The 12270-nt window shown below is 44.6% G+C and overlaps 1 protein-coding gene across 4 annotated transcripts in view; it reads left to right on the top strand.

Moving 5' to 3' along the window:
- LOC149321750 (la-related protein 1-like) overlaps positions 1-12270 on the top strand; it is a 93254-nt gene that overhangs the window by 61478 nt on the left and 19506 nt on the right. For all 4 annotated transcript variants that reach the window (XM_089527972.1, XM_089527962.1, XM_089527952.1 and 1 more), the window contains exons 10-11: positions 9614-9783; positions 10826-11179. In XM_089527972.1, the coding sequence (XP_089384098.1) occupies positions 9614-9783; positions 10826-11179 (524 nt within the window). The remainder of the gene's footprint in view (positions 1-9613; positions 9784-10825; positions 11180-12270) is intronic.

Genomic DNA, 12270 nt, shown 5'->3' with positions numbered 1-12270 from the left:
GATCTCGTTTCTCCCTTCCATGTCGAAGATTGTCAAGCGCTCTTGGACCGTCCCATCTTCTTCTCAACCAGTTTCTAAGAAATTGAACAACTTATACTGAATCACCCCATCAGAGGGCTCTTTGAGCACCCTCGTCCAAACTCCGCCATCATCAAAGCGTCCCAGCTCCGATTCATGCCCAAGGCAGCAGCGTCCCCTAACAACAAGGAGGGCGTAAATTGGATGCCAGGGCTCAAAGGTCCTATGCCTCAGCGATCCTGGACCTGAAGGTTGTAAACTGTGTGGCCTGCATGGCTGCATACCAGCAGCACTTGTGGGAATGTGCCCTTCCCCTCCACAATGACTTCTCGGAGGAAAAGAAGCGCCTGGCATTGACAATCCATGCAGAGGCACACTCTCTGGCCTCACAACAAATTACTTTGGTCAGACATTTGACTGATTGTGCCTCCAGACAACTCTCCAGTGCCATTGCCCTCTGTTGCCATGCCTGGCTGAGGTTCTCCGACTTGGCACCCCAAGCCTGGCTTGCCATGAAAGAGCTCCCGTTTGACACCTCAGGCCTTTACCATATCAATGAGAAGCTGGAGTTCAAGAACAAAATGAGGAACACAGCCCGTAAATACGGTATGTCCTCCTGCACAATTCCTTGGGTCTCCTCACCCATACCAACCCCGCTCAGGATGGCAGAGACTCTCCTTTCCTCCCAATCAGGGTAGATCGAACCAGCTTTCTGATTTCCAACAACAGCGTTTTCCCCCTCAACAGCAGTCCTCGTCTTTGGGAAAATGCCAATCAAAATCCAAATATAAGCAACCTTTCCAAAAGAAGGATTCTGACCAGAGCAAATGACAGTTCTGAAGTTCTCCAGTGCACTTAGACCCTTTGCCCCCATTTGGGGACCGTCTGGCACACTTTTACCACTCTTGGGCCTCCATAACATCTGCCTCTTGGGTGCTTAAAATTGTCTGGAGAGGCTATGCCCTCGAGCTCCAACACCTTCCTCCAAGGGGTAATGTTTTGTCCACCTCCCCTTAAAGGGGCCATTGAGCCCGTGCCCTTTTCCCAGACTCGAGACTGTTTCTTCTCTAGATATTTCATTGTCTCCAAGCCCAATGGAGGCCTCAGTCCCATTCTAGACCTCTGCCTCTTGAACTCTTTCATCTCTCATAAGCGTTTCCATATGGTAACTCTTGCTTCCATCTGGTGTGTACTACAGGAGTCAGATTGATTCGCCACTTTGGACCTTCAGGATGCTTATTTTTACATCAGCATCCAAGAGGGCCACTGAAACCTCTTTACCTTTTCTGTTGGTCCCGACTCCTTTCGCTACCATGTTTTGCCTTTCAGAATTTCCAGGGCACTGAGGGTTTTCACCAAGTGCATGACAGTTGTGGCAGCATACCTCCGCCAGCAAAACATCACAGTTTTTCCATATCTCAACAACTGATTGTTTGCCGCCCCACATGCTTTTGAGACATCTCGACTATGCTCTCTCCCTCCTTCAGACCTTGGGATTAATGGTCAACACAGAAAAATCAATTCTCTGTCCAACCCAAAGAGTGCATTTCATAGGCACCATATTAGATTCCACGATGTCAAGAGCATATCTTCCTCAGTACAGGTTTGCAAAGCTCAGGTCCTCCATCCATTGCTGCCTCGCTTCCAGACGCATCAGGGCACAAACAACTCAGTTTGTGTTGGGCCACATGGCACTCACGACATATGTGACTCCTTGGGCCCAACTTCGCATGCCCCTTCCAATCCTGGTTCCTCTCGGTGTTCAATCCAGCCTTCAACCATCCACAGAAGTGGATTACCATCCCAAGGCCGGTGGCTCACTCCCTCCATTAGTGACTTGATCCATGGAACACCTGCGTGGGCATTCTCTTCCTGCCTCCTCAGGCTAGGTCACACTCACTACAGATGCCTCCACCACCAGAGGGGGAGCCCACTGCAACAACCTCTCTGCCAACGGGAGATGGTCCCCTGCAGAGCGCTGCTACCATATCAACACCCTGGAGATGCTAGTGGTCCGGAAGGCCCTAAAATCCTTCAAAAACTCACTTCGAAACTAGATGGTCCTTCTCCTCACCGACAATACGACAGTGATGTATTACATCAACAGCAGAGAGGCACCAAATCTTCCACCCTCCTCGATCTCACCCTGCAAATCTGTCTGTTACTCCGCTTCCAAACTGGGACTCCCTGTCACTCCACAACGTTTCTCCAAGTGGGTGACCTCCACTATCCACCTTTGTTCCACTGTCGAACAGCCCTTACTGTCAGGAAGTTCTTCCTAATGTTGAGGTGGAATCTCTTTTCCTGTAGCTTGCATCCATTGTTCCGGGTCCTGTTCTCTGGAGCAGCAGAAAACAAGCTTGCTCCCTCCTCAATATGACATCCTTTCAAATATTTAAACAGGGCTATCATATCACCTCTTAACCTTCTCTTCTCCAGGCTAAACATCCCCAGCTCCCTGAGTCGTTCCTCATAGGGCAAGGTTTCCAGACCTTTCACCATTTTAGTCGCCCTCCTTTGGACACGCTCAAGTTTCTCAATGTCCTTTTTGAATTGTGGTGCCCAGAACTGGACACAATATTCCAGGTGGGGCCTGACCAAAGCAGAATACAGTGGCACTATTACTTCTCTTGATCTAGACACTATACTTTTATTGATGCAGCCTAAAATTGCATTGGCCTTTTTAGCTGCCACATCGCACTGTTGACTCATGTTCAACTTGTGGTCTGCTTGGACTCCCAGACCCCTTTCACATGTAGTTTCATTCAGCCAGGTGTCCCCCATCCTATATCTGTGCATTTCATTTTTCTGCCCTAAGTGCAGTACCTTACATTTCTCTGTGTTGAATTTCATTTTGTTAGCTTTGGCCCAGCTTTCTAGTCTATTCAGATCATTTTGAATGTTGATCCTATCCTCTGGAGTATTAGTTTTCCTCCTAATTTGGTGTCATCTGCAAATTTGATAAGTATGCTCCCAATTCTGTCATCCAGGTCATTGATAAAGATGTTGAATAACACTGGGCCCAGGACAGAGCCTTGTGGGACCCCACTGGTCACTTCTCTCCAGGCTGAAAAAGAGCCATTGTTGAGCACCCTTTGGGTTTGGCCGGTCAACCAATTATAAATCCATGTAACAGTTACTTTGTCTAGCCCACATTTTACAAGCTTGTTTGCAAGAATGTCATGGGAAACCTTGTCAAAGGCCTTACTGAAATCAAGATATACTATATCCACAGCATTACCTTCATTTACCAAGCTGGTAATTTTATCAAAGAAAGAGATCAGATTTGCCTGGCATGACTTGTTTCTCTGAAACCCGTGTTGACTTTTTGTGATTATGGCATTGCATTCTAGATGTTCACAGACTCGCTGTTTAATTATCTGCTCCAGAATCTTTCCGGGTATTGATGTCAGACTAACTGGACGATAATTGTTGGGATCCTCTTTTTTTCCCCTTTTTGAAGATGGGGACAACGTTTGCCCTCCTCCAGTCTGCTGGGATTTCTCCTGTTTTCCAGGAGTTTTCAAATATGATTGCCAATGCCTCTGATATTACATTTGCCAGTTCTTTTAGTACCCTTGGATGTAGTTCATCTGGTCCTGGAGACTTAAATTCATTTAGATTAACAAGATATTCCTCTACTATCTCTTTACTTATTCTGTGCTGAAATTCCCCTATTCTGTCCTCTGCTCCATTATCCTCAGGTTGAGCACCCTTTGCCTTTTCTGAGAAGACTGAGGCAAAGAAGGTGTTGAGTAATTCTGCCTTTTCTCTGTCTTCTGTTAGCATTTTGCCATCTTCTCAACGCAGTGGCCCTACCGTTTCCTTCTTCTTCCTTTTGCTGCGGACATATCCAAAAAATCCCTTTTTATTCTTTTTAACCTCTCTAGCAAGCCTGAGTTCATTCTGCGCTTTAGCTTTTTTGACTTTACCCCTACACATGCCTGCTATTTCTTTGAATTCCTTTTTTGTGATTTCCCCCTTTTTCCATTTCTTATACATGTTCCATTTCAAACTTAGCTCGGTTGAAAGTTCCTTAGTCATCCATCCTGGTTTCTCGAGACACCTCCCATTTTTCTTTCTCACTGGAACTGTTTGAAATTGTGCCTTCAGTATCTCTCTTTTGAGAAATTCCCATCCGTCCTGAACTCCCTTCCCTTTTAGTATTTCTGACCACGGGATCACCCTCAATACTTCTCTAAGTTTACTGAAATCCGCTCATAAAGTCTAGAATGTGTGTTTGACTATGCCTCGCTTCTCCTTTCCATTGTATAAAAAACTCCAGGAGAACATGGTCACTTCCACCTAATGATCCCACCATTTGCACCCCATTAACCAAGTCATCCTTGTTGGTTAGGATCATATCCAAAATAGCTGATCCCCTTGTTGCCTCTTCCACCTTTTGGACAATGAAATTGTCTTCCAGGCAAGTGAGGAATTTGCTAGACCTTGAGGATTTTGCTGAGTTTGACTTCCAGCAAATATCAGGATAGTTGAAGTCGCCCATCACTACCACATCTCCCTTTTCTGACTGTGTGGTCATCTGTTCTAGAAACATATCATCCAATTCCTCCATTTGACTTGGGGGTCTGTAGTAGATTCCCACCATAACATCCTTGTTGTTTCCCTCACCTTTAATTTTTATCCAGATGCTCTCCACCTGGCTGCCAGTATTGATGTCCTGGATCTCTTCACTGGTGTAAATATCTCTGACATATAGTGCTATTCCTTCTCCTTTCCTGTTTGGCCTATTTCTCTTTAAAAGGTTATACCCCTCTATTTCCACATTCCAATCATGAGACTCATCCCACCAGGTTTCAGTGATGCCTATTATATCATATTTGCTTTGTTGTACTAGGAGTTCAAGTTCATCTTGCTTATTTCCCATGCTCTGTGCATTAGTGTAGAGACATCGCAGACCACGGGTCCCATTTACTTGCTGCTTGTGCAAGTTTTTTTGGCTCCCACTGTTGGGTCCTTGCACTTTTTTTCTTGTTTCCTCTATGTCTGTTTGACTATTTTCTCCAGCCCTTTCACCTTCCTTAATATTGTCTCCCTTCCCCACGGGACTCAGCTTAAAGCTCTGGGAGGAGTAATATAGAGCTAGTCTGCTAGCTCCGCCCCCTAGTGACTCACAGATGTGACTCACGGAAGATGTGACTACAAGCACACTCTTCCTAGAGTTTTTTAAAAAATTAAACAGTCACTACTTACAATGGCTGCCCAGCTACCTCTTTCCTCCTCCTCTCTGTAGCAGGAACTGCTCTGGAGAGGCTCTGGGAGGAGTAATATAGAGCTAGTCTGCTAGCTCCGCCCCCTAGTGACTCACAGATGTGACTCACTGAAGATGTGACTACAAGCACACTCTTCCTAGAGTTTAAAAAAAAAATTAAACAGTCACCGCTTAAAATGGCTGCCCAGCTACCTCTCTCCTCCTCTTCTCTGTAGCAGGGACTTCTTCATTATTGTTGTTCTGCTTTTTCACAAAGTAATCAAAGCAGATTCCAACAGTATAAATAAAACATCAAACAATTAAAAATTACAATTTAAAACCCCCAAAATCCCAACCCTCCTCCCAATCATAAAAATAGTGATCAACCCATAGAGATTAAACATCAAAAATTTTAAAATTGTCCAATAGGAATACACTAAAATTTTGGGCAGATTAGTGCAAGAAATTAATCTTCCTCTAGAGAGGGGGGCGGGGCAATGGTATCAATCAATTTTGATAGAGGTATAAATAGAGGGGGGAGGCAAGTCTAATGGATCTAACCTAGATACTAGATACCGCCGTGAGGTAGCCTTTGGCCGAGCTGTGCTTTCTGCACTTCACTGAGGTTAGTTGACAACTGTTAATGATACACATTCACACTGTTTTCCTCTGGTTTATTATCTTTATTGCCAGAACACTACCTCCTCCGGGAGACGTTCTGCTTGTCAGTCTAACCCATTTGTGTGCTTCACAGAGACCATGAAGAAGGGCAGGTTGTTCACCTGTAATTGTAGTTCTTCCAGTGGTCATCTGCGAATCCACACAAATCCTGCCCATCCTCCCCTCTGCCGTGTCCTGCTCTTTCTTCCTTGTCTGCTCTTTGGCGGACTTTTTGAACTGAGGGTGGGAAGACACCGAGCCTATATAGAAGGTGGATGGAGATACCGCCAAAAAGCCTTTCCTAGCAGTTCCGGTAGAATCTGAAATTGCTGTGCAGGTGCAGAATAACCCATTGGTGTGGATTCACAGATGACCACTTGAAGAACTACAGTTACAGGTGAACAACCTGTCCTTAGTGCAAAACACTCTACTTTGAGCTCCTTTGAAAATTGTTTAGAAGCTGGTGTGGCTTTGAGAAATTTTTGATGCTCATTTTACTAGCTGTGTTACACTAACATTGCACTGATTTTCAGTTTGTTTCTGGGCCGCCCAGTTTAAGGTGCTGGTTGTGATTGGTGTGCTACTTTTCTTCAAGTCATTTCCAATTTATGGTGACCCTATCACAGGGTTTTCTTGGCACATTTCTTCAGATGGGGTTTTCCATTGCCATCCTCTGAGGCTGACAAGGTCACCCAGTGGGTTCTTATGGCCGAGCTGGGATTTGAATCCTGGTCTCCAGAGTCATAGTTCAATACTCAAACCACTACACCATGCTAAATGGTGTAGATCCAACATATTTGAAGGACTGTATTTTCTGACATGAACCCGGCAATCAGTTGAGATCATCTTCAACAGCTCTGCTTTACATTCCACAGCAAGGCAGATGTGATTGCTGAGGCTGCTTGGCCTATCCCATTTATTAATAGGTAAATTCCTTGAGGTTAGAACTAGATTGGTAAGGCAATGTTTTGCAAATTTCTATAAAAAATAAAGATAATTCCTGCTTTTTGCATTATAAAGAAATGAAAGTCTCGGTTATTGAAAGGACTTGCACTAGTTGTTATAATAGCTAGTTTCCTAGAAATGAAGTGCTACACAAGGCTCAGGCATACATTATAGAAGAATTCTATAACAGAAGTTTTCATACATGCTTAACTATATAATAATAATAATAATAATAATAATAATAATAATAATAATAATAAATAATAATAATAAATTTTTATTTATATACCGCCCTGTGGCGAACCAATCCGGGCGGTTTACAGCATTAAAATAACATACAGCATAAAAACAATATATTTCCCTCCCCCCTTAAAAAGTTATTAAACAACATATCTAATTTAAAACCACAATAACTAGTTAAAATAACAATAAATTAAACAAAATAATACCAACCAATAAACCACTGCAACTTCAGTTCTAAAGAAAAGGGGGCTTTGGAGACATTACTGAGGAGGGGGAAATCCTAAGATCCTGAGGCCGGGATATTTCAGTCTGGGAAGGCCTGCCTGAAGAGATCCGTCTTGACAGCCTTTTTGAAGCTGTCCAAAGATGTTAATTGACGGATCTCATCCGGCAGGCCATTCCAGAGCCTAGGGGCGACAACAGAGAAAGCCCTCCGGGAGGTCGCCGCAAGCCTCGATTTTTGAGGCTGCAACAAGTTCCTCCCAGAGGACCGGAGAGTGCGGGGAGGATTGTATGGGAGGAGGCGGTCTCTGAGATAGCTTGGACCCAAGCCATTTAGGGCTTTAAAGGTAATAACCAACACCTTGTACTGGGCACGGAAACCAATAGGCAGCCAGTGGAGGGACCTCAAAACCGGAGTGATATGGTCCCTTCTGGATGTTCCTGACACAAGCCTGGCTGCCATGTTTTGAACCAGCTGTAGTTTCCGAACCAGGCACAAGGGTAGCCCCATGTACAGCGCATTACAGAAGTCAAGGCGTGAGGTTACCAGCGTGTGCACAACTGTCTCGAGATCCCTTACTTCCAGAAAAGGGCGCAGCTGGCGTATCAGCCGAAGCTGATAACAGGCGCTCCTGACCGTCGCATTAACCTGATCTATCATCAGGAGCGACGAGTCAAGGAGCACCCCCAGACTGCGAACGCAGTCACTAGAGGAGAGTGTGACCCCGTCCAGGACTGGTGGTTGCAACCCAATTCTTGGTTTCGGGGCCGCTACCGTGAGCACCTCCGTCTTGTTCGGATTCAGCTTCAATCTGTTTTTCCTCATCCAGCCCATTACCGCCCGAAGACATTCATTGAGAGAAGAGATGCCATTAGAATTCGAGGCCGACGAACGAGACATGGAGAAATAGATTTGGGTGTCATCAGCGTACTGATAGCACCCAGCACCATAACTCCGTATGATCTCACCCAGCGGCTTCATATAGATGTTAAACAACATTGGGGACAAAATAGCTCCCTGAGGGACTCCACAAAGGAGCTCCCTCTTTCTGGAGCTACTGTCCCCAAACAGCACCCTCTGGGACCTGCCTGAGAGGTAGGACCGGAACCACTGCAATGCAGTGCCTCCGATACCTAATCCCCCCAAGCGGTCCAGGAGGATGCTGTGATCTATCGTATCGAAAGCCGCTGAGAGGTCTAAGAGCACCAACTGGGTCACACTACCCCTGTCGATGCTCAGACGCAGATCGTCAGTCAAGGCAACCATGGCAGTCTCAACCCCAAAGCCTGTCCTGAAGCCAGTTTGAAATGGGTCTAGATAATCAGTTTCATCCAAGACAGCTTGGAGCTGAAGAGCAACCGCCCTCTCGATTACCTTGCCCAAAAATGGCAGCAAAGAAACAGGCCTGTAGTTGTTCATATCCAGGGGGTCCAGGGAAGGTTTTTTCAGAAGCGGCTTAACAGCTGCTTCCTTCAGACAAGATGGAACATGCCCTTCCCTAAAGGATGCATTGATGATATCCGTGAGGAATCTCCTCAATGCATCCCCCCCCGGACGGCCAGCCATGATGGGCAGGGGTCGAGAGGGCAGGTTGTTTTCCTTACCTTGCCAAGCAGCTTGTCCACGTCCTCGGTACTCACTGATTGGAGCTGATCCAGAATAACTTCATCGACGGAGTCACTGGACACCTCGCCTATAGATTCTGTTCCAACAGTGGCGTCTAAGTCGGCTCTTATCTGAGAGATTTTATCTGCGAAGAAGTTGTTAAACGCGTCACAGCAGGCCATTGTCGGGTTAAGCAAGGGATTTGGCGCAGGAGGTACCTGCGTCATTTTCCTCACCACCTTAAACAGCTCTGTTGGACGGGACTCTGCAGACGCAATACGTGCAGAGGAGAAAGCTCTCTTTGCTGCACGAATTGCCTCCCGATAGGAACAAAGAAAGTTCCTATGGCGAGTTCTGTCAGATAGGAGTCGAGTCTTCCGCCACCTACGCTCTAGTCGTTGTCCGAACCGCTTCATTCTCCTAAGCTCTGGTGTATACCATGGCCTACGATTTGAGGCGGATTGGCAAGGACGCTTGGGAGCGATCGTGTTGACTACATGTTAAGTTACATATTTACATATGTAAATAATGTCATCTCTTCTGCTGAATCTTGAAAGGGGAAAATATTGCACATTTATTCTGATACATTTTTGTCCATGAACAAAATATGTGTGCTTTTACAGTTTGGAACTTTTTAAATATATTTTGTAAGTGGCTCTTGCTTTGCACATATAAAAATGTGTCTTCTATAAAAATATATGTTACAGAATCTGCTCCTGGTTCTCCTCGCACTGTTAGTCCTGTGCCAACCAAGACTGAAGAAGTTAGTAATCTCAAGACAATGCCCAAAGGCCTTTCTGCTAGCCTACCAGATTTAGACTCAGAGGCCTGGATTGAGGTGAAGAAGAGGCCAAGGCCTTCTCCTGTCAAGCCCAAGGTAACTGGTGAATTGCATTTGCTATATCTCCATTCATGGTATGCTCTCCTTACTTGTTTTCCTTCAGTTGTATTAAGCATGATAGGCAGAAAGATGTTTCTCCCTGGATAGGATAGAACTGTATTCTTTTGTGACTCACGCTGTTGAATTTAGGATGTTTCACAGGTGTTTTCCCTCAAAGAATAAGGAACTTATTGAGGGAATACCCAATTCTTCAGCCACAAAGGCTATCAGAGATTGTTTTCTGAGTTGTTGTTTTGGGGGGGTTCTTTGGCTATGTGGCCTGTGGCCATGTTCTCGAAGAGTTTATTTTTGATGTTTCACCTGCAGTTATGGCTGGCATCTTCAGAGGGTGGTGACATGGAAGTGTGAGGCCGCTTGTTTGGGAGGAAATTGAAAATGCCAGGTACTGTTGCAGGTGAAATGTCAGGAATAAACTCTTCCAGAACATGGCCAGACAGCCCGGAAAACCCACAGAAAACTATGGGTGCTGGCCCTGAAAGCCTTGGACTTCACATCACTCTTGGAGATTATTAGTTTGACAGATCCTTGCCTTCAGGCTTACAGTTGAAAAAAACACAAAAGGAGAAGGAAATGGCAGTGGGGCTGGGGATCAAGTCCAGGAGATGCCAGTTCTTCTCTCTCCAAAGCCAGGGAGGGAGTTGGAATGGAGGGAAGGCTTTCATCTGCCACTGGGCCTAGCCATGGTGGAACTGTGTTTGTCTCCTTCTAAGGCTAGGATGGTAGCAATTAACTTGGTTCAGAGAATATAGCCATGACCGCAAAGCACTGCCATGCTTCCACTTTTACATTACCAGACCTATTCACTCTAGTTAGAGGACCAAGAAATGCAGTATTCCATAGTATGTACTTTTGGTGACCTGAAGTTCATATAGGTAGGTTTGTCTTGGTTTGTTCAGCTTTGTTTTGTTGAGGTTGAATTCACTGCCTTTTCTTTATCAGCTTTGCAGTATCAGATCCCTAGTTAGGAATATTGCCTCAGCAAGTCCTGTCTTGACAATATTATTAATTTTGATACCAGAAACCAGAAGAATCTAAAACACCACTGAAGCAGAAGGACCAGGATGAACCTGAAGAGCTGGATTTTCTGTTTGATGAGGAGATGGAACAAATGGATGGCCGTAAAAACACCTTTACTGATTGGTCAGATGAAGATTCAGACTATGAGATTGATGACAGGGATGTGAACAAGATTTTGATTGTAACACAAACGCCTCCTTATCTGCGGCGGCACCCAGGGGGAGACAGAACTGGTAACCACACATCTAGGGCCAAAATGAGCTCAGAGTTGGCCAAGGTGATCAATGATGGACTGTACTACTATGAGCAGGATTTATGGACAGAGCAGTTTGAGCCGGAGTACTCTCAGATTAAGGTGAGAACTAGGGCATCAACTAGAGCAAGCAAACTTGGGTTGTGATTTGAGGTGGCAGCAGGCAAGGGTGCATGTTTTCTCTCATATTTCTGGTACAACAATGAGTTACTTTTCTGAGATTTGCAAACTTGTGAACTCATTTACAAAAACACATCTGTATGTATCTGTGTCTGCAGAGGGTATCCCCCGAGATGGATTTGGCAAGGTACTACTTGATCTCAGTGCATGAGCGTTAGAGCAGCTTAAAAGATTGGTTATATTATTTATAACTTCTGATATTAGTTATTGAAGTCTGGCTTTTACTCCATATTCTTGCATACTAGGTAGGAGCAACATGTGGCTCTGTAAGATGTTGTTGACCTTCAGCTTCCAGCATTCTTCACTATTGGCTGTGATGGCTAGGGCTGATGTGGGGTTGCAGTGCCACAAAATCTAGATATTATTTTCTTCAGTCTTTCCTGTACATGTATTTTTTAAATTAAATTTATTAAGTAATACATACAGAAACACCGCACCATACAAATATATACATACAAAATAACAAACATAAACAAACCAACATCTTAACAAGCCAAAAAAAAACATAAACCTAGCTTATAGTGATTTGCTTCAGTCTTATTATAATACTTCCAGGATAATAAGTTTTATCTTTCCTGTACATGTATATTGAGACAGTGAACACAGTATTGTTCAGTAATTTCCCTATGCCCAGTGTTGCTACTAATCCTGTTGATGGTTCTTGTGCCTGCAGTGTTAAGAGTATAGTGGCACTACATACACTGGTGCCTCTGGCTCCTAACATACTAAGTAGGGTGTGTTTCCCTTCTCTCCCCCCCCCCCCCCAACAAAAGTCATTGTTATATTTAAACGTTTCTCTCTTTTTCTCTCCCACATGGTTGCTTTTAAGACTTAATGCTCTTGTTATTCTCAAAGTTGGGCTGTTTCCTCATAACCTGAGCATGACTTGAAGTACTTCTTTGTAGACTCTTTGGACTTTGTATATACATTTATATAATTGGTATAAATCTTTTTGCTAAACAAACTCCTCAATGCTTGCTTTCCCTTTGCGGAATGTTGTGAGCATAATTGAA

Source organism: Sceloporus occidentalis, unplaced genomic scaffold (assembly GCF_023333645.1).
Source record: "Sceloporus occidentalis isolate IW3139 unplaced genomic scaffold, rSceOcc1.0.p SCAF_1, whole genome shotgun sequence".
NCBI classification, from domain to species: domain Eukaryota; kingdom Metazoa; phylum Chordata; class Lepidosauria; order Squamata; family Phrynosomatidae; genus Sceloporus; species Sceloporus occidentalis.
This window is presented reverse-complemented; position numbering and strand designations above follow the sequence as displayed.